This window comes from Labrus mixtus, chromosome 22 (assembly GCF_963584025.1).
Source record: "Labrus mixtus chromosome 22, fLabMix1.1, whole genome shotgun sequence".
NCBI lineage: Eukaryota > Metazoa > Chordata > Actinopteri > Labriformes > Labridae > Labrus > Labrus mixtus.
This window is the reverse complement of record NC_083633.1, coordinates 16,514,904-16,537,059: the sequence shown is the minus strand read 5'-3', so window position 1 is coordinate 16,537,059 and position 22,156 is coordinate 16,514,904. Positions and strand designations below refer to the sequence as shown.

General features: G+C 40.6%; 3 protein-coding genes across 4 annotated transcripts in view; 1 reads left to right on the top strand and 2 right to left on the bottom strand.

The window, feature by feature from the left end:
* The window catches only part of lin7a (lin-7 homolog A (C. elegans)), a 32,935-nt gene extending 26,819 nt beyond the window's left edge, over positions 1 to 6,116 (top strand). The window contains exons 4-6 of one of the 2 annotated variants that reach the window (XM_061029522.1): positions 463 to 672; positions 1,158 to 1,369; positions 4,187 to 6,116. In XM_061029522.1, coding sequence (XP_060885505.1) covers positions 463 to 672; positions 1,158 to 1,369; positions 4,187 to 4,211 — 447 coding nt within the window. In that variant the 3' untranslated portion in view covers positions 4,212 to 6,116. Of the gene's footprint in view, positions 1 to 462; positions 673 to 1,157; positions 1,374 to 4,186 lie in introns of both variants that reach the window. The other variant, XM_061029523.1, reaches the window with a different exon arrangement.
* A 4,887-nt stretch (positions 6,117 to 11,003) lies between these two features.
* On the bottom strand, positions 11,004 to 13,399 carry myf5 (myogenic factor 5). The gene is made up of 3 exons (XM_061030211.1): positions 12,849 to 13,399; positions 11,750 to 11,822; positions 11,004 to 11,483 (listed from the first exon to the last, which is right to left on the bottom strand). The coding sequence occupies exons 1-3, from the start codon at positions 13,299 to 13,301 to the stop codon at positions 11,284 to 11,286; spliced, it is 726 nt and encodes a 241-aa protein (XP_060886194.1). The 5' UTR covers positions 13,302 to 13,399; the 3' UTR covers positions 11,004 to 11,283.
* Positions 13,400 to 18,358: 4,959 nt separating this feature from the next.
* On the bottom strand, positions 18,359 to 20,689 carry myf6 (myogenic factor 6). The gene is made up of 3 exons (XM_061030210.1): positions 20,108 to 20,689; positions 19,557 to 19,650; positions 18,359 to 18,761 (listed from the first exon to the last, which is right to left on the bottom strand). Exons 1-3 carry the CDS (start codon positions 20,621 to 20,623, stop codon positions 18,652 to 18,654), a joined length of 720 nt encoding a protein of 239 aa, XP_060886193.1. The 5' UTR covers positions 20,624 to 20,689; the 3' UTR covers positions 18,359 to 18,651.
* Between the last annotated feature and the right edge of the window lie 1,467 nt (positions 20,690 to 22,156).

The following is a 22,156-nucleotide window of genomic DNA, read 5'->3' as shown; positions in this document are numbered from 1 at the left end:
GGAGTCCTAATCCTCCAGCCGTGACTAAATCCAAACTCTTTGTAATTGATGTCCACCTTCGGCACCAGATTCGTAAACATTTTTAGTTAACTCCCTTAAAGTAAAAAAAAATCTAACAATAAGACATTTATCTCTGTTGATTGTCAGAACAAAAAACTAAACTTTGTGAGGGAGGGGAATGCATGAGGAAACGTTAGTTCTGAACCTTACTCACGTGCACCTCAGCAGAAACCAGGAAGTGATTTGTGACCTCTCCAGTGAACTGTCCAGTTTCCAAAACTGGCCCTCTGGTGGCCAACCCAAGTCCCTACAGACTGAGACGCTGCTGGTTGAGAAAGCATTTCCGATATGGCGAGTGCCATCATGTTGTTTTTTTTGTTGTTTTTTTCAGTTTTGATGTAAAGGAGATTTTTTTTTTTTTTTTTGTGTTAATCAATTCCCAATCTCGTCTTTTACCTTCAGGCTACAGTTGCAGCCTTCGCAGCCAGCGAAGGTCACTCCCACCCACGGGTCGTGGAGCTACCCAAGACGGAGGAAGGGCTGGGCTTCAACGTGATGGGCGGGAAGGAGCAGAACTCACCGATCTACATCTCGCGCATCATCCCCGGAGGTGTGGCCGAGAGGCACGGCGGCTTAAAGCGAGGGGATCAGCTCCTGTCTGTCAACGGCGTGGTAGGTCTACCCAGACTGACATTATCATTTTATATTTCTTTATTGGATACGGAAGCTGAAGAGAAACAGGAAATATTGGGAGGAGAGAGAGTGAGGAAGACTGCTGTTTGGGGGGGAAGGGGCTCGATTCATTGGAGGGAGGGAGTGTAAATAAGCTTCTTGAACGTTTGCAATATTTATGCCTGCTCTCTGAATTGAAATATTTCCACAGCTTTCCACAAAAACGGTTCTCAGCTTGATTTGTAGTTTCGATTTATGACTCAACAATCAGGAGAGCGATTGAGATCAGAGGGCCTCCAAATGTCTCGAGAAAGGAGTGAAATCATTTCTCCAGCTGCTCATTTAAAACTTGGATACACTGGATATTAAAAATGGAGGAGTTACTATTTTTACCGATATATTCAGATCAGCTTCCTTTAAAATGCAACTCTTTCTTTCTCTCTCTCTATCCGTTGGCATAAAAAAAAAAAAAAACACCCCTGCAGAGTGTAGAAGGCGAGCACCACGAGAAAGCGGTGGAGCTCCTGAAGGCGGCCAAGGACAGCGTGAAGCTGGTGGTCCGCTACACGCCCAAAGTGCTGGAGGAGATGGAGGCCCGCTTCGAGAAGCTCCGCACGGCCCGGCGGCGCCAGCAGCAGCAGCTCCTCATGCAGCAGCAGCAGCAGCAGAACCTGTCCTCTCAGCAGAACCACATGTCGTAGGTGAGGCGCTTCATTGCTTTAAGGGTGAGGGAGGGCGGGCGGGCGGGCGGGGCGGACGCCAAGGAGCACAAGGTAAAACACCACCGAAGAAGAGGACGATTAAATGAATGGAAAGCCAGTAACTCAACCACCTGTTTTCACACCCTGCCCCCAGTTAAAAACCACAAAACTCGGGCACATAACTGATGGAATAGAGATAAAGAAAGGTTAAGTGTAAGCAGGCTAAACCTTCTTTGCGATATCTTTTCTGCAATAGAACCCCTTGGAAATGTGCTTGTGTGCAGGCAAGCAGTATTCACATCCTAGCATGAAGCCACATATACCTCAGTGGTACAATTTGCAGACTTAGCGGTTGGTTTCCTTCTGCTTCTGCTTCCGCGGTACGGCCTGTAAATTATTCAAGCTTAAACCGATTATATCTGAGGCTCACGCTCCGCAGGTATGTAAGTAAGTAGCTACAGCCTGCGATGCTGCTGCGTGCTCGAGGGTCTTCATACCTCTCTGCTTAAGACAATATCTTTAGGATCCAAATTTAGCACAGAGCCGTGCCCTTCCTTTTGCACAAATGGAAACCTTCCCTGTGTAGAAACAACAGAACTTTTCAGACACTAATCAGACAAGCTGAATCATATCGCGCCGCAGTCGATTCTACCCAGACTTCTCGAGTTATTTGAAGCATGTCTCTGACGTATACGAGGCGGGCATGTGTCCAAAGATCTCATGTGGCACTGCCTGTTTGAAGCTAAATCCCCCAAGCGTCTCTCTTGTCTTGCACTTGGCACGGAGCGGCTCGGGGAGGTATTTAGGAGCTTGTAACAGTGTGTTGTGGTGGAGCCGCAGACAGGGGGGAACTGAGCAGGGATCGTGTTTTAGCGACGGCGGGGGCCCGCTGACCGCAGAGATTTTTGCCTCGACGGCCAAGAGAGCCACCGACCGAAGTGTCACGCACAAGCAGACAGGAATGAAACATAAGCCACCGGTTTGCCTGGGATTCATCCCTCTGTGTCCTCCCCCGTCTGTCTCTGTCTGCCACACACAAACACAAGAGCCAAAACAGCACAACTCCCCGGGTCAAAAAGGAGTCGAACATTATCCACATAACGGCATCATTCATTTAAAATACCTCCTTTGGACATTTTCTAAGAGGTATTGTCGTAGTTTATAATAAGTTTGTCATCTATTCATATTACATGAAGCTATTTTAACAATAAAAAACAACTTACTACAACTTTTTTAATCCAATGTAAGCTGAAAGTCAACACAATTTTTGGTTTCACTTCCATTAATCTTTCATGTCTTACAAGCTGGAAAATGTTTTCGGTGTGGAAAATCTCAGCGCTGTGACTGTGCAGCATAAATATATGTAAGAAATACTGTACCTCCTCTGAGAGTTAATGTGCTATACCGGAAATTGTGTATCTTGCAGCACTGTGTATCTTGTTTTTTATGAAGTTTATCACAGGTTTGTTTTTTCGGCATGGATACTAGAAATGTCTGTCTCCTTTGAGAGTCCGTGTGTTGTTTTTAAAAAGTAATTTCTGTTCTTTTTGAGGTATTTTCACAGCACAACATGTCAGAGCGTTTCATAAAATGCTGCGAGTATTTGGTTGTGATTTGATCATTTTTTTACGTGACACACAATCAAAAGTTCACTCGCTTACTGAGTGAACGTTTGACCCACTTATTAAGAGCCGGTGTATCCTGGTGTGACGCAGAGCTGTGTTGTGTTAAGTTTGTCTTTCAGTCATTTATAGTAAGATTGCATCTATAGTACCTCCCAGTATTTGCAGCCTTAACAGTTTAAATCCTCTCTGTACTGTCTCACAATGAGAAGACCGATCAGATACACCAAGCTAGCTAACACAGCAGCCCTCACTCACATGTTACAAACATTTCTCCTAATCAGCAGGTTTACACAGAAAAATACACATTCAACTTACACATATTGATACATTTACACTTGTTAGAATAACTTAAAAGTCCCACATAAAGCAAAAGCATCAAAATTTTAGAAATGCTTACCTTCTAAGGGGAAGGTCAGAAGGCCTAAACCAGGAAGTAAAGTTACAGGAAGTGGTAGACATACAGTTAATAAAATAAATGAGTTTGAATTCTTCCTGTTGGAAAAAAAAAAATTGAAGTTTATTTCTCACACATTTAAATCAATGACAGGTGACTAAAGTGCATAATAAAGTGTCAAAATGTCAAGCTTAACTTGTATTAAAAGCCGGTCTTCAACAAGGATGAAAAGGATTTTGAAGTGTGCAGTTTGAGGAATTTACCATTTCCATAACCTTCATATTCAATCCCATAAACTAGAGAGAGGTGAGGGCAGGTTTGTGATTGGTGCAAGGAGATCCCCCTTCAGGCATTGGACAATCTCTTTGTAATGTTTATAAATCTGCGGCAGTTAGCAGCATGAACGTTTTGCTGCTTCTGTACCTCACATAACTCTGCTAAGCTCCTCCCACCAAATGAAGCACAAAACATGCGCACCAATCGTTGTTGCTGCGAACTGTCTGTTCCATTCAGCTGGTTATGTCAGACTATGAGGAGGAGTGAAACACTGACAACCGAGCATATGCATCCCAAAAACGTTCAGTAGTTAAGTTCTTGTCTTAACCTTCGATCTACCAGAAGGTCCTTACTTTATTTCAAAATAAAAGCAGGGTTAAATTCAAACGGCAAGAAAAGTACCACCAGCTTAAGACAGTACCCCTGGCAACAAAAATAATCTATCTCTCTCTGTCTGAACTGTCAGCTCGCTCTAAGGCATTGCTCTCAGTATTTGTCTCTATTTGTGTGATCCGCAGGATGTTCCAAAAGAAGAAGAAGTGAAGAAGAGAGAGACAAGGTGGATCTCAAAGACCATCCGTGTGCGTCGAGGATCCCAAAAAAAGGAATCTCTCTTCTCCCGTCGTGGAGGAAAGAAACCAACAAGTAGAAGACTCTTTGACTCACTCTCTGTCCCTTCCAGTGTACCACCGATTACTGAGCAAAAAAAAAACCCCACAGAGAGCCGTCATGAAACCGGTGCTTTGAAGAACAAGAACGAGGGAGTTAAGCACTGAAGGTCGTCCGTTTTAACTTCCCTTTTATAAGTTGTACTCCTGATTGTGACTCTTACTGAAACTCTTTTTTTTTTTGTGTTAGTTGTTTCGTTCACAGGTCCATTTTCTAATCGCCATTTCTGCCATAGATATCATTTGTACAGTGGTGTTTCTATTGATTCCTCAACTGGTGCTTGTGTCTCCGTATGAATGACTATTCCTTTCTTTTCTTTGTGTGTGTAAATCTGTCCTGTTTTGGATAAACGTGAACTCTTTTTTACCTTCTATATTGTAGCAGGAGAGATTTTGTATTTTGTAGGTTTAGCAATAACACACCTTGTTCCGTTTTTGACATTTCACTCATTCAGTCCACGATCGCATACATACACAGAGTTTATGGCATCCAGATGTAAAACACTGTCGAGCAAAACTGGGTCTTATGTACTGTAAGGTCAGCTCCTGCTGAGTCCAAATGGAATCTGCTGTGCCATTTAAAGAGATTATTGATTTACAGGTGGCACCAACGATTAATGTGCAATAACTGCGATTATTCACAGACTTTTTAAGCTAACCCCTACTGAGATTTATTTAGAAAATATATGTCACCGAGAGATTTAACGAGCTGAATGTCAAGTTTTGAACTGACTTTAATCCAAATATACCAGATTTGTTTATATTCCAGATTGATCTATTTAAAAGTTTATAGCATCAGAGTTTAACATAAAGTTTATTGCTCCTTTTTAATATTATGTATTATTTTTATTGTTACTCAGATTCTATTCATGAACCACAGCTAGCTCTATTCCTTCGCGTTTCTGTTTGGACAATCATTTTTCCTCTGTACCCGTACGAGATCTCTGCTTTTTCAACTTTTCTTTACCAGCACATAAGCAGATTTAAAGTGGTCATCCGCCTGGTCTGTGTTTATTCTCGAACGCCTCCGTCTTTTGGTGCTAAATGCTTGTTGTTTTGTTTCGTTTTGTTTGCACTGCACTTCCTCGAGATCACTCCTGTGTTGATCTTTCTTCTTGTGTTTTCTGTAGTTTTTTTTTTTTTTTTTTTTTTTTTTTGTCCTCGCGTGGGGACTCAACCATGCAGGCTTTACCCCTCATGCTGTTTCTGCTTATGTTGATTCCAGAAATTTCAAAAAACATAAAACACACCACTTCCTGTTTGCTAAAAGAGAGACCTTCCAGGCGCTCGCTGCATGTCAAGAATGAAAACACTGTCATGACGTCATCGATTTATATTTTCATGAGTTGCAGATTGTTTCTTTGGATTGCTTCATGGATACATTGGTTTAAAAAAAAAAAAAAAGTTTTATCCTCATCTATAATACATCTAATTGCACAAGACCAGCTGAGCAAAATTCTTTTACATGCATAACACATGCTGAGCTGAGAAATATCCTCAATGACCGGTCAGCACTGAGGTAGCATGGTTTTGGGTTGCCTCGGTGCTCAGGTTATAGAATTTTTTTGTCCCTTGCTACACTTTACAAGCAGAACATCCCAACTAAGCAGATCCCTTTTTGTATCTTCAAATCACAGGTACTCTTTCTTAATTGACATTTTTGAAGCTGATGGTCCTGTACTTACCGTAAAGATTGAAAAAAAAAAGACAAACTGTTGATATGCAATTGTTATACATACTATATTTGTATAAATAAATCTATGTGCTTGTGTACAGTGAATGCTTTGTCGACCCTTTCTTGCCATCCCACAAATGCCTTTACAGCATCATTTTCATGGTGTCTGTAAACAGAAGTCTGCCTATGAATGAAGGATTTGATAGCTTTGTTCTTCAAGTCATTTGAGAGCTCTTTGGTTGCATGCAGGAAAACAGTTCACGCTGAGAACAAACGACGAAGGACGCATCGGTGGAAATTCAATCTCTGAACCCACTAGTTAATGTCTGCCAGTTAGCCTATTCAAGTCTTTAGCATCATTCCTTAATCAGCTATTTATAAATAGAGAACAGGAGTTGAAGTTGTCTTTCATCCATTCATATATCTAAGTAACTTGTCAGACTACTAACAATAACAAACTGCTTAAAAATGTAACAAACTATAAGTAGGCTGTAAGGCTGTAAAGTTAGCTATATAGTATATGTAAGTAGGATAGGTAAAGGATATGGGTAACAACATGTGGGCAGATTTAAAGCTAACTACAAGTAGCTATGGGTAGGTGTACTGGTATACAGCTAGCTATGGGTAAGTACAGGTAAACAGCTAGCTATGGGTAGGTATACAGAATACAGCTAGTAATTAGTAGGTATAGCTAGCTATGGGTAGGTATACAAGTAAACAGCTAGCTATGGGTAGGTACAGGTAAACAGCTAGCTATGGGTAGGTACAGGTATACCGCTAGCTATGGGTAGGTATACAGAATACAGCTAGCAATTAGTAGGTATAGCTAGCTATGGGTAGGTATACAAGTAAACAGCTAGCTATGGGTAGGTACAGGTATACAGCTACCTATGGGTAGGTACAGGTATACAGCTAGCTATGGGTAGGTATACAGAATACAGCTAGTAATTAGTAGGTATAGCTAGCTATGGGTAGGTATACAAGTAAACAGCTAGCTATGGGTAAGTACAGGTATACAGCTAGCTATGGGTAGGTATACAGGTATACAGCATAGCCTGTAAATATAGCAATGAGTAGGTATATAACAGTATACAGCTTGCTAAGGTGGCAGGAAACACTAGCTTAAGGTATGTTCGTAAAAAAGGAGGTATGCTGTCTTAAAATTACAAGAATCTTCCATTAACTTCTCGTAATGTGTACATTTTTAATTGTAGACTATAAAACTATCCGTTAGACTGGCTAGTAAGTACCCATAGTCAGTCTCCATTGTTGGCTGAAATATTGTAGCATGTAGGATTGGTCCAAATGAAGAACAGCTTGTCAGTGATTGTGTCTTAATTGATCTGAGAGCCGCCTCTGAAGGTGAAGCGATTAAACCTGATGTAGTGAAATGTCTCTCTAAAGGCTCATCCGGGTTTTAAGACCTGGAACAGAAAGTCAATGGCCTTTTGTTAGCTCAATACAAAGAGCAGACACTGAAACTAACAAAAGAGACTCTTGTGAGTGGAAGGTATTAACCTTAAACAATGACAGTGTGAACACTAAGCAGCGGTGTTCCTTTACCATGTTGTACACAGAGTCTGCTGTGATCTTCTACAGAGGAATAACCAAAACCTGAAGTGACAAAAGTCACAGTGCAGGTGACAGGTGACAAATCCTTCACCTGTCTTTATAGCTCTTAATTAGCAGTATAATGCAACACCTTTCAGGGTGTTATATAGTAACCATACTGCAAATAAAGTGCTCCAAAGGATCACTTGTATATTCAACTGAGAATATTGTCCATTTACTAATCAACCCTCATACTCTTCATGTATGGATCCTTAACTGGGCAATTAACCGTTACAGTTTTAATAATGATGTATAAACTTAACTTTATCACAAACCATACAAGAGTCGGAAAAGCTCGAAAGATAATAAGACTGACTAACAGTTCAGGCATTGCATCGTTTTAATTTCCTTCTTTGCAGCTCCTTGGTAAGAAAACTGTTCAACATGACAGGTTTTGCTGGAGGGCCGATTCAACTCTCCAAAGACCTCAGTTAAACCTTCATTACAAGATCAGGATTCCACTGAAATGTGAGGAAATGTATTCAAGAGACACCGTGATGGGGTTATTTCTTAAAGAGAGTAAATAGCTCCTCTGGGTTTACACCTGCTCATTTATATTGATCATTAAAAAACACAAACAGAGGATAAATAAAATATGACAAGTGAGAGTGAGGGAAATACAAGAAACACTTCCCCCTTGTGGTCACAGTGAGTACTGCAGCAATGGCTGCCTTTGAGTCATCCTGCATCTGAGTTAATTTATCAATTATGTCCATTCTTTCAAGAGTCAAATTGGAATCAAACATTTTTGGAATATTTAAGTTTAAAAACATCTCTCCATGTAGGTCTTTGATTTTGCCTCATTTGATGAGAAGCTTTAACGACCTTGATGTGAACTTGTAGTTTCCTGTGTTGACGCTCCAGGCTCAGTGAGTGAGCCATTCATGAATCACAAACCAGAAGTGCAGCCATGAAAAGAAATGACATCAGTGACATTCAGAGAGTGGTCAGAGAGTGGAGTTAAGTTTAGTGGAACACAAGCCGCTGCTGGTATGCTCACAATGTTTCACAATGAGAGTCCCAACCACTGAGGAGCTGCAAGGATTTACCTACAAACAGAACTCATGCATTTTAAGCTTCTCTCCAGATGTGAAATAAAACAGGGGTGGTGCAAAGATGAACAATGCAAAAATAAAATATGTATTATAACCGGAATAAAGAATGTTTCATGCTGTTACATACAAAACTTAACTTAATTACAATTTTTTTTTACTTTTCCACCGAAGAAAAATCTGCGTACATTTACTCAAACACTACTGTATTTTTATTTTGTGTTATATTTGACATCTACTGCAACACATTGTAGAGATAAATGTTACTTTACTCCTTACATATAGAATAAAATAGACTCTTCTTCAGTTTTGTGAAACATTTTGCAAGAAATGAAAGCTGTGAAATGAAAAGTCTGATTACCTCTCCCATCATTGCTCTCCAGGAATAGCAACAGTGAAATTGCTTTTATCAGTTTTGCAAGGAATAATAAGGCCGTAATGCTGAAGCCCAGAGGAAACGTATGAAATATTAAGACACCATGAAAAGGATTCATAAAGGAGAGGTGCAGGGAAAGAATTTCTGGTAGTTGCAATTAAACAAAGTTTTTGCACATAAAAGTAAAAAGAAGAACAAGTCAAGGTGAGAACAATGACCATGAAGAAGAGCAGTTTTTCAGTTTTTTTGTGATTTTAATAAAGTACGGCCTCTCAGAGATTTGCTCACTTACTTGAAGCTTGATCAAAGACACACTGCAGTGTATCACACGTGAAACCCCCCCTCCCCCCCCCCCCTCTCCGTCACAGAGCACATATTAGAGGCCATTTGTTCTGCACTCTGGTGTTGATGGTGTAATCTAAGGTGTTAATGATGACTCACATTTGGAAGGGGAGAACAAACAGGTACACACCTCTCAGCCAGCCCTTAAACACGCTGCATACCGTCAAAGAACAGAGACCCTCAGATGTGATCAAAGTGGGACAAAATGCAAGTTACTCTGCATTTGTATTCGCTGTTATAGAGGAATTTAGTTGTTTGTGTTGGGTTTTACTTAATTTATTGGATATGATGAAGAAGAAAGCGGCATTAAAGACGGATGAAATCCTCGTTCCCTCTGCTCTAATGACTCATATGCAGCAGACTACATGAGTGATTACAGCAGAGTGAGATGATTAATGGTATCAGCTGACCTCTATAAGGTTTCTAAATGTGAGCTCCACACCTTGTTAGCCGCAGACAGTCTGGACTCTCCTGTACCGCCCCCCCTGTGAGACACTTTTGTCACATAATAAATAACTCAACCTTTAATTGTGATGAAACCTTCTTCTTAAAGACTCATTATCATGCAAACGTACACTCACTTTAATGATTAACATAGCTGTTCTATTTAGAGCAGATGATGCATTTTCCTAAAAGTTACTTACACTCCAAACAATGATAAATTTCACGTTACACACTGTAAAAAATGTAGCTGAACTTTAGATAGAAAAGTTAGATTCTGGGCTGCCTTATAATTTTAAGTAGCATGAAATTGAGAAAATAAGTTAAGATTAATTTGTGTTAATTCAAAACGAAACAAAAAATAACTTGTAATCTTGATTTAACTTGCTTTGTTTCTCCACACAGTGTTTCCTTCCTAAAGTTAGCCAGGGACCCTCTAGCTGTGAGCCGACAGTAGTAACCACTGCTCTATATACATAGTTGCCACTGTAACTTTGCTAAATGTTGCTTAGTGCTGTGCTCATGATGGATTAACGTTTGGTCTTTGACCTGCTTTTTGTGAAAAGTCTCGAGATTTCTTATGAATTGGCGCTATACAAATAAAGATTGATTTTTTGATTGTTTGATGGATTGATAGGCTGTAGGTTCCGAACTATATAGGTTGGAAAAGTTAACATAAATTGAGATGACATGAACACAAAATATTGAGTTATCACAACATTTACAATAACTTCTAGTTCCACTGACAATGAATTTGAAGTTAGCATGACTAATCGTTTTTACAGTGTAATAATGACAACTGCTTGGACAAATAGATTGAGTTACTATTTGTCTTTAATTTCTTCAAAAATATTTTTTTAAATGCTAAAACAGTTGGGAACGTCTGTTTTTTGGTTATATTTGTTGTGACTTGTGATTGGAGAGAAGTCATGAAAGAGCATTTGAGTACATTTTGTCTCTTTTTTAATTTTCACTATTTTAGCTTTCTTCGTTGAAGATGGAAAAATCTGAATTTGTGTTTGCATTTATTTTTTTTATTTTTTTTTAATGTTAACGTATGTCCTGGCTGATTATAAGATTCAAAAGATATCTTAAGGAAACAGAAGAAAACAAAGATGAAGATCACCCAAATACAAAAATAGAAAACTCTCAAACTTTTATACAAAACAGTAAAATATTTATTGTTCACAACAACATGAAAAGTAGGAAATTAATCAGCATAAATACCATTTCATGTTGGAATAATACAACATTACATTAACTGTCAGAATTAAATATGTCTCATTGGGTTATAATAGCATGTATAGAATAAATGGGAATTTACATTACATATTTACAATCTCATGTACAGAATAAAAGCTGCTTGTCCTCACAAAGAGGATCCCTTATCTCTTCTTGTTGCATATGCAGCTGCTGTTTGGTGGCAATATATCCAACAACAAATAGTCCCTCACAGGACTTGATAAACCGGCCTTGATCCGGGGCTCTCCGGTGTGCACGGCTGCGAGTCAGAGCTGCCGGGGGAGTAGGTGGACGCCATGTCTCGCATAGCCGCCGGGCCGCAGCTGGACCCCACCGAGGACAGACGGTCAACGATGCTGGAGAGGCACTGCAGACTGGAGGCTCCGACCGACTTATCGCCCAAACTGTCTGAAAAATGAAGAAAAAGACGGGATCAGTCTGGATTCAAAATGCAGTGATAGAAAAGTATCATAAAATAAGACAAAAGTTTACGAAAGAATGCAACTTTATATTTTATGGGTTTTTATTCAGTTTTAATATGCTAGAATGCTGGTATAATAGCAGGTGAAATAAGACAATTTAAATATCTACCATCCAACTTTTTAGAGTGCAATGTATGCATGTATGCAGTCATATTCATATCAAGCTGTTTTTTTGCTGGAAAAAGGTCTTACCATTCTTTGCATATGAATAAGTGTTGCTGTAGTTTGCATTCAGCTGTTGCCACAACGGACTGTTGCTGTCTGTCTGCAAGGAAAAGAAAAATTAAATTTAACCTTGAATTCCTGCGAAACAGCACTGAAAAAAAAAACCCTGCGAAAAGACATTAACTTTTATGTTTTTGGAAAAGAAAGACAAAAACTAAGGGAAAGGTAGGAGCATTAAAAAAAAAAAGACAAAAACAACCCAGTGCCCTTCATGTTTGTCTCCACAGACTAATAAATCCTGAATTCCAAAGTTATGGGGCCTTCTTTATTTCACATGCACCTTAAAGCTAAAGTGGCAGTGTGTGTGTGTGTGTGTGTGTGTGTGTGTGTGTGTGTGTGTGTGTGTGTGTGTGTGCGCGCGCTCCCCTTCCCCTGCCCGCTCCGCTCCGAGCGTGGCCAATCGATTGTATCAGTGGAAGCAACACCAGTTTGTGCAAGATGACACTTTCTCTGAGTAAATCTGCAGAAAATCCTGGCAGCGGTGCAGAACATGCAGGCAGGATGGAATGCAGAAACGCACCCCGGTTTTCCCTGCCAGACTTCGGCAAGGTGGATTTAGTTTGGTTTATTAGGGGGGCTATAAAATATCCGGTGGTGGGAAAGCCATTACTGCATCTAGAATGATAAGTTTCTATTGTTTCAGTGGATACGCTGTCACCTTCAGACTGTTCTCAAAAGCAACTAATTCATCCTGACTGGTAATAAGAAGCGATACGCGCAGAGGGCAGAGATGCATGTAAGACTGCAGAATAGATGTTTGCATTAAAGAATTACAGGAGCGTATGACATGCATGGCAAAGCAGGGTAATTGAGGTTGCAAGGCTAGGCAAGCTTATTTGATTGAAAAAAGAAAATCAAATAAGAAATCCTGTTTCTGTTATGAAAAGATATAATGAGAAATGTAGAGCTGTTTGAGGCTGAATTGAAAGATTCTAGAGATCAAAAGGTGAAGTTTCTACAAGGTAAAGTCCTGTCTTGCATGCGGTTGTGGTTCTTTCTCTGCAGGGACCCTTACGATTCTGTAAACCCCGATGTTTAAATTATGAAATTTAGATGTGGATCTTACCATGCCGTCCGAGCAGTTGGACAGTGGGCTCCCCGGCTCGGAGCTGCTCTCTCCGGGTAGGCCGTAGTAGTTCTCCACCTGCTCTCTTAGCAGATCCTGCAGGCTCTCGATGTATTGGATGGCGTTGCGGAGGATCTCAACCTTGGGCAGCCGTTGGCTCGGGTTGGCCGAGGTGCAGCGCCTCAAAGCCTCAAACGCGTGGTTCACCTTCTTCAGCCGCCTGCGCTCCCGCATCGTCGCGGCTCGCCTGCGGTCCGTAAAGTTGGACTTGCGCTTGCAGGCTTTGCAGGCCCATTGGAGGCAGTGTCCTGGCTGGTGGGGCGCTCCGGGAACCCTGACATGCTCGTCCTCCTCGGAGCCGGTGAGCTCCCCGCCGTGGCCGAACTCCAGGCTGTCCGGCGACGAAGCGCATGCTCGGTCATAGTAGACCTGGGATGGTGAGAAGACATCCATTGCTTGTTGGGGTTAGAATGGAGACAGAGATGGACGCAGAGGAAGAAAGGAGTGTGTTAAGAGGAGACCTCTGAGTGATATGAGGGGTCTGTTGCCCCGGGGGCCCCTTATATGCCCCCAGGCCAGAGCCCAGGGCCCACATTGGCCAGCTCTAATTACCATGGCCCATTGGCCCAGCCAGAAGGCAGGCTGGGGTTAGCCCAGCTCCCTCCCTGCCCCATCTCACCCCCCAGTACCCTGCAGAGTTTCCCACATCTGCACTTACTGGTGTTTTCCTACTCATCACCTCCCATCTCGCCTTCCAAAAACCTTCCTCCTGCAAGGCCATGATGAATACGATGTTTGGGAATGTTTCATGAGTGTGGGGGAACATTTGTAGGTTTACCCATCACATTACCCTTTTTTTGTTAAAAAGTCGACACAAGTTCTTCTTTCCACTTGATTTATCTCTGACTGACCTCCAGGCGTCGTGTCAAAGCTGGACGTGAAAGTGACACTCAAATATGAGGACATAAATATCAAAGAGAGCGTGTTTTGTTTGGTCAAACTGTGCAGAAAAGTAGGGCCACCACTTGTAGGAATATGTGGGCCAATTTTTTCCGCTGCAGACAGCAGCGTTGCAGATGCAGCCCAGCTGCAAAGGAAGGTGTAACATTTCAAACCCTGTGAATTTCGCATTACAATGGTAAGCCCCCTCTAAACACCCCGAGATCATCACTGAAGGTGCTGCAAATGAGAGGATCCCTGTTTGCCAGAGCTCATTAAAACACTCATTACACAATTGACACCGCTGCACAATTCCCTGCACCACTCTGCCTCGGAGGGCCAAATTTTGACCATTAAAAGTTATTGACACAAGACAAGTACTTCAATCCAGCAGAGAACAGATGGTCATTATGGTGCAGGAGTTTCTATTCAAGGGAAGTATACTTCAGGGGCTTCAAGCTAGGAGGAAGGCAAAGGTGTTTACAGTGCAGACAACACAGACTGACTTTCATTTCATCCTTTTCCAACAAAGTCTTAAAGTTAAAGTTAAATCATATTTAGATGTTTTAGACTTTTTGTTAAGTGCCACTTTTTTCATTTTGTACAGAGATTCTGCCTCACAACAGATGGGCATAATGGTGCAGTAGTTTTCACACAAGTAGAGGACTTGATTGGGTAAAGCAAAGGGAAATTAAAAGTTTTTTGCAGTGCAGAAATCCCACCTCCATTTTGACCCCCCCTCCCTATTTTTCTTACAGGATGAGAGTACAAATGAAGCACAGAATTAAAAGATTTTTGCATTTTTTTTTTTACAGTGAAAATCAAAATATAAGGATTTTTTTGGGACTTGAAACAAACATTTGGCTTCTTAACAGAGAAAATCAAACGATACAATTATTATTCAAAGTAATACATGTTTTTTTTTAATTTAAATAAATATGCTGTCTTTTCAGGTCTCAGATTTAAAAGGCTTTCATTAAAGAGGAGAACAAAGTAGGTAACAGTGCAAAAGCCTGATTAGCATATTAAAATAAAGCGGTTTGAAATGTAAAATTTTTACAGTGTAACTCAATCCATATTGAGATGTTGGGGCTTTTATGAAGTGTCATTTTGCCTCAGTCTGTTTCATTACAAGACTTTTCCCCATAATTACACATGGGGACATTTTACACTGCACTGGAGTGAATTTGAAATGCTTCAGAAGACACACATTGTCAGACTGAAATCAGACTTTTTAACGAGCAACCCGGAGCAGTTTAGGTAATTGTGTTGTTGACAGCTTACAAGGCTACAATGCGGATATTTCTCACAATGTGTCAAAGCGTTTGGCGAGCCCCCCCGACTCTGGGAACAGCGCGCACCTAAGAAAACAGCGTGCGGGGACCTGCTGCCTCTGAATTGCAGTCCGAGTTTGGATTAGGCACAGCTGAAGAAGACATCGCGCATGTAGCTGCTGAGAAGATCAAAGGCTGTTTGACGTGGACGATGAGAAAACCTGCTATCAACAGATAGATTATCAAGGCTGGAGATAGATTTACGCAGCACATGGTTGTATTAGCGTGGGTTTTTTTTTTTTTTTTTTTTTTACTTTTTACGCACAGTCCGGCGCAGTGATCCGTGCGCGCACTGCTGGTCTCTTGGGAACACTCTGAGTTTGCTTTTCTGTTGTTCTCAGGGGTCAGAGACAGAGTTAAGTGAAGGGCAGGGGGTGATCCTTTATGTGCATCTCCCTCACGTCTGAAAACCTTATTTCTTCTAAACGGCCTCATGCTTTAACTTTATGTGCTGACTGTTTGGTGCAACACAAGCCTCACTGACACAGCCGATTTATCACGAACATTCCTGCAAAAAAAAACCAAAAAAAAAACCCTGAAGCTCCTGTGAGTGAAATTGAAGCCTTAATTAATTACTTTGTGGAGTTTCACTACAAAACTGATGTTGGTGAAATTAACATCAATACAATTTTATAACTCACAAAATACAAAGTCAGTTTCACACAAGGAAATATCTATGAATCAAGTTAAACAAAACATATTTAAAGCTGAAGTGATTATTGTTTAAAACACCATTTCCCATATTACCATGAAAAAGTATGCTGACCTATGAGGGCCATAAACCTTACAGAGTATATGTTTTTAAAGACTAAGACAATACAAATAGAATGACAGTATAAATAAGTTTAAATTAAAACGATCACTTAGAGTTTGAGGAAAGACACACCCACAATCCAATTGATTGACAGCTTGGATCTATAAAGGGAAGGCAACAAAATAGAAGAGAATAAGGCAAAGAAAGCAATATATATATCCACCTATCTATCTAAACTAGGGCTGTCAGCATTAACTAGTTAGTTGTGATGAAATTATTGCTTTCTTTTTTGATAAAAAATGTAAATAAATCAATAACATAACATACTGTGTCCATATTTATTGTCTTTGTCTATTTTAGATTGATTCCATTGAACACCGCTTTAAAGACTCCATACTAAGGTCCATTTTTAACTCGGCCGCAAAATTGGCTTTAAACCATTTTGAGTGGCACCAGCATTTGTTTGGCAGCGAGCAGACTGAGGTGAACTGCAAGACGTCTCTGCAGTGAATCCTTTTCCTCGCAGGATATTCAAGTTGAAGTCTGGATAAATCGGAGCGGTCAACCCCTTCAAGCTCACCTTTCATCAGCTATAGGATTTTTAAAACACTGCCTTCACAGCCACATGAGGATTATATGGTGTCATCAGTAACACAGAGACCCCTGTAAAGTCAGAGCAGAGAGCCAGGGTGCTTTACAGAAGATGGTAAGGACCAAAAACACAACAGAAAAAGGGACTCTTAAACTACAAAATAAAGGTTCATATACAAAATAAACAAAATAATTGAATCTCAGGCTGTATAATAAGTTGAACCAAAAAGGCCTTTTTTTCCACCACAAACTGTGATTGTTGCTATTTCTGCGTAAATTAAGTCATTACCAAACAGACAGTCAATTAACAGATACCCCTGGAGCTGCAGAAAGTATCGCAGTAAAGCTGCTATCAGATGGAGTGAGCACGCAGGAGACCATTAAAATCACATTACTGTTTCAGGATATTATGTTTCCGTCTGCTTTCAGGATATTTGGTCAAAGATATGAATAGCTCTGTTGAAAACAGCCACATAAGAGCCCCGGATTACTGCCTTTATTTTTTTATTTTTTTTTAGGTCTGTGGAGGAACAAGAGCTCATATCCTTTACTTCAATAACAGCAGTAATACAAACTCTCTCCTTGCAGCTTTTTTTTTATAAGCAGGCCAAGATTTGAGACAAAAATGGAGGAAGTTAAGGAAGTCTGCATCCATGTATTTACTTTAAAACCTTTAAAAAAAAAAAGCTTTCGTTGCTGGATTGTTCCAACAGGGTCTTTATATTCTGGTAAACCTGAGACCTGCGACATGTTGCACATACATAGTTTGTTAGTTTGTGCATGCCTGAGAAATGATGCAGATTCCCAGAGGTCAGCCAGGGCTCTGTGTCATCCACAGAGATCTGAGGAAGAGCAACACCCCCCCCCCCCCAACATCATCAACAAACGCCCCCTCCCTCTCATGTCAATACACCACAAACAAGACTCAATGGATTTACATACCGTGAGCATCACGTCACTGTTTTATTAGCTGGCTTGTAAACACTTTGCTGAAGCAGGCGATGATGAATTCAGGGCTAATGACTCACATAACTTCATCATCCCAGCGGGGTTTGCGCTCAGGGCCGAGTGCCCAAAGTTTCCATGTCTGATCATATGCGAGGAGAGGGGAGGCTTGCCGTGTTTGGCGGGGGGCTCGAGTTACTGTTGCGTTATCGGGTCTTGAAAAGAACGGGCAACTTGGTTAATCGTGAACTATTTCAGAGAAGTTGAACAAGTTTTATAGACTTCTAACAGTGGTGAATGCTTCATTTTGACCTCTATTGTGTAAAAACATGTTAAAGCAGGCAGGAAACCTTTGTTCCTGGAGTGAGAGTTTAAAGATTCTTAAAGTCACATAGCTGAATATAACATCTAATTTACATAAAGTTAGCATATACAAAGTATTAGAAATGACGTTCAATCTAAAATTCATGTCATCTTACTTTCTGTAAACTTTTCTGATATTGTGTAGGAATTGGTCGTGGTTGAGCTCAAATCTGACAACGTAGATCAAGGGCAGCTAGTTTTGCTATTTATGCCAACGGTTAGCATTGTTAGCGAGCTAAGTATGAAAGCAGAAGACGTTGTTTATCGGCATCCAATAGTGCATAGTGGCTGCAGAGGTCTACTGCTATTACACTCTACAATTTAGCACTAGCTAACACTTCTAAGGCAACTTTAGCTTTGCACGAACGAGAGAAACATTTACAATTTTGGTAAATCTCAGCTTATAGCATACAGTGCTAGCATAGCATTGCATACTGCTAACTTTTGCAGATGCTTAATGAGACACTTAATTTGATTAATTTTAAACTTTTACCATTTCAAAGCTGATATCCAGAGTCTTGGACATTACAGAGACAATTGGTGCCTCTAAAATGGCAAATTTTCCTGAATGTCCTTCGAAGAATAAGGAATACAGTGGTTTTGAGTATTGCAAAAGTAGCTTTTTATTTTCTTAGTAAGTTATGTACAAATACTTAAACACAATATCAGCCTTCTCAAAGAGTTCCTGTGCTTCTGAATATAAAATAAATAAATCTAGAAATCACATCGTTATAAAATATGTACAAATTTGTTGCTTCTGCTGTAAAAATGAAGACACATGGAAAGCAGAACAGCTTAATAAATAGTGGAAATACCTTTCAGATAATAATGGAAATTTTAAATTTTAAATTAAGTCAAAATCTTCACTATTGATGTTTCAGTTTTCTGAGATGTCCTCGCTGATTTTGGCTTTATCGTCGTTGCTGATGCTGTCCACAATGGATGACAGGCGTAGGAGGCTTGAGGATCCCGTACTCTCACCGTTTACTGAAAAGGGAAAAAAATACAACTTAGTTCATTCTCTATACACTTTTTCCAGTTTCCTCCACCCTCAGGATGAAAAGCTCAAATGCTGTTATAATGATGTACAAATTAGTTTTGAGGCTGCGAGCTATATTAATGTTTAGAGAATTAAATCGTTATGATTTCACTGCTTCCCGACAAGTCAGCAACAAAGAGGACAAAGGAAAGTGAAAATCTGAAGCGAGGCCACATTTCAAGGTATAAAAAGACATTTGATAAACCCATTATCTATGATTAGACAAAAGCTAATGCTAGCATTCAACCATTCTCTTTCAAACATAAACATTAGCTAGATATTCAAGCTGTTCCTAATTGCACCAACAGCAAACAATGTTGTTAGCCAGGAAGTGGTTGAATGCTAACCCTTAAATCAACACTTGCAACTTGAAACACACAGCAAAACAAGAAAAACAGGGGACGAATTTAGCATTTAACCTTTTAGAAGTTAGCATTACTCTCGTGTAATTACTGTTAGATGCCATTGTTTGAACCATTCCTATCTTCTTTTAAACCACAAGAAAAAACTAACAGTAGCTAGGAATTGGTTGCTAACATGCTAGTGCTTGTGAGTTAGTATTGAATGTCTTGAGATAGCTTGACATTTTGGTCTAATGGCCATTCCAGTTTTTACTGTCCAATTTCTTTTTGGTTGCTGAAATCCATCAAGAAGTGGTGAAATTATTTGACATATTTCCCTTCTATCATCAAAGACATTTACGTGTGTTTCACTGTCTATTGTAAGAAGTCTGATGGACGCACCTTCTCTCTGGTTCACAATGGCTGCAGTGGAATGATCAGCAGAGGTCGGCCAGGACTCCGAGGACTTTTTCCACTGGTAATCATGACCGGACACCTACAATAACACACGTCGAATAACATCCATTACATGCAATTCATGGTTAAATATTAAGACAAAGCGATGCTTCATCAAATGGTAGGATCATCTAGAATCAGTGCTCATATTATTCGCAGACATAAAAAGGAAACAGAGCAAACTGTTACAAAGGTTGGGAAAGTAATTGAAGGACTATCTAAAATAGAAAAGATGGTCAACATTAGTAGCAGTAGTGTTGGTATTAATAGTTTCATACGTATTTAGAATTACACTGTAAGTTCCAAAAGACACAAGTTGTAAATGTATCACTATGTCATTACAAGCAACACAGAACTATTAGGAATATTACAGCCATCTTTAGACATTATCAAGTCATCTAAATACCACTGGCACACTAGAAAAAGACTCATAAGGAGGATCATGGGAATACTAGGACATGTGTTTTCCGGACATGTGGTATCCAATGACAGCTTACACTGTGTCCTTTAGCGTCAAAGTTGTGTGAAGATCCATTTTGCATTTTCTCTTGCTCATCCAGAGTCTGCAGCAAGTCCTGCAGCCTCTCGATGTAGCTGATGGCACTGCGTAAAATCTCCACTTTAGGTAGCCTCTGGTTGGGGTTGGCAACCGTCTTTCTCTTCAGCGCCTCGAAGGCCTCGTTGATCTTCTTCAGCCTCCTCCTCTCCCTCAACGTGGCCGCCTTGCGTCTGTCCGTGGGCGCTGACTTCCTCTTGCAGATCTTGCAGGCCCACATGAGGCACTGGCCCTCGCAGTGCGAACGGAGACCCGGGGGTGCGAGGACGTGCTCCTCCCCGCTGCTCTCTCCCCCGGTCTCAGATGGAATATTATCCTCATTTAGCGGGCTGTCGTTGCCGTTGTAAAGCGGAGACACCCCCGCCATGTCCAGGTGCTGCAGTGGTCCATGATCGCCGTCTTCCAAATAGCGCAAATCATTGAAAAGATAAGTGTTGGTCTCAAAAAAGTCCATCATATTGTGGCGCCCCTCTCTCTGTTTTGACAGTGGGACTCTGTGGCATTTAAACAGAGCAGCAGGGACACAAGTCACCAGGATTATATATAGAATGTGAAACTCTATCCAACACTTGGGCTGTCACACCGCATCAAGGATCTTTTTTTTCAATGGCTCTTTACAACCTGTCTGACTTTAATGTAGGAAATGTACGTACACACATACATATATTAAGAGCTCCAGAAGCTATTGAAATGTCACCTCAGGTTTCATGACAGGTGCTTTAAATATCTGCAGCCGGAAAACAATATAGCAACACAGAGATATTTGCTATAGTGCTGCCACTAAGGAAGGAAAGTGAAAGACATTATGATGTTGTTCCAAAGTTGACAAGGCACAGCCGAATGTTAAAGGTGGTATTGGTGCCATTTTACACACTTAAACACAATCATGTATATCTTCATGGGGAATAACCTGATTTAAATATGAATTAAGTTTGCTGTTAGAAATATAAAGTTTTTTGTAAGTTACCTCCTTTCAGCTTGTTATTGGATCTTCTTCCAGTTGACCTTTTAAGTCACATACCAAACAATCAACAAACAAGTTAGCGAGCGTAGTTGTTGTTGTATATCCGACAGTGAAAACATGGATAACTTAACAGATCTGCATATCTTGTACCGAGGCCAGTTTGAGTCTGATAGAGGTGTATACATGCCAGAGTCAATCGCCCACCAGCTGCATTATCTAGATGTGTGTTAGTCTGACTAACAGTCTCTATAACATGACTTGAGTGTAGTAAAAACGACACGTTATTGTGAAGTGTATCGATTCCATGTTTACTGCTAATAGTATTTCCGACACCCTGACAAATGATGTAAAGCACCCGTGACTCTCAGCCTTCCACAACATCGTAACAGAACCCTGGGTTGGGCAAGGGGGGGGAGGGGAGGGGAGGGAGATGGGGGTGGGTGGGCATCCGCAGGGTAAAAGTAAAACCCTCAGTCATACAAAAATAGGATTCCCTCATATTCACTCCTGTGACGATTCCAATTGTGGACCTTTCAAGGTTGCAGCAGAAATGCCCGAGGCTATATATCACCTCCTCACCGGCTTTAATCTCCTTTATGAATCTGAGATGAATGTGCCACGTTTCTATTTATAACCTCCCACGCATGTGCTTCTCAAAGCTGTTTTGACTCTGCACATTCCGGTCGATCTATGTTGGGATTTCTAACAGGTTACAACTGAACATACCATTCCCCAGCGGCTACACCAAGGCAAACACATTGTAAACTATGCACAGCATTGTATGGTCTGTGTATGGGAGAGGAAAAATACCCTGTAAGCATGACACAGCTTTACTTAAAAAAAAATAGCAAAACACATTGAGCATGGGTTTATGCTTCATTGCTAAGTAATATAGGCAATAAATAAGGATACATTTTTGGGGTTGCTGCTCATACTCTAGGATTAACTTGTCATTTTAGGTAACATTTCTACAATCAGCAGTTAAATTCTGCATTAGCGCTGAAATTGATCTGTAAACACAAGCAC

What these genes read in the sequence shown, in the direction of transcription:
- myf6 (XM_061030210.1), bottom strand. Translation starts at nt 20,623, where the DNA reads ATGATGGACTTTTTTGAGACCAACACTTATCTTTTCAATGATTTGCGC. An exon ending in TTGACGCTAAAGGACACAGT is followed by an intron (nt 19,651 to 20,107) that starts GTAAGCTGTCAT and finishes GTGTTATTGTAG; the next exon opens with GTGTCCGGTCATGATTACCA. An exon ending in CATTGTGAACCAGAGAGAAG is followed by an intron (nt 18,762 to 19,556) that starts GTGCGTCCATCA and finishes TTCCCTTTTCAG; the next exon opens with TAAACGGTGAGAGTACGGGA.
- myf5 (XM_061030211.1), bottom strand. Translation starts at nt 13,301, where the DNA reads ATGGATGTCTTCTCACCATCCCAGGTCTACTATGACCGAGCATGCGCT. An exon ending in CCAACTGCTCGGACGGCATG is followed by an intron (nt 11,823 to 12,848) that starts GTAAGATCCACA and finishes TTTTCCTTGCAG; the next exon opens with ACAGACAGCAACAGTCCGTT. An exon ending in TTATTCATATGCAAAGAATG is followed by an intron (nt 11,484 to 11,749) that starts GTAAGACCTTTT and finishes TTCATTTTTCAG; the next exon opens with ACAGTTTGGGCGATAAGTCG.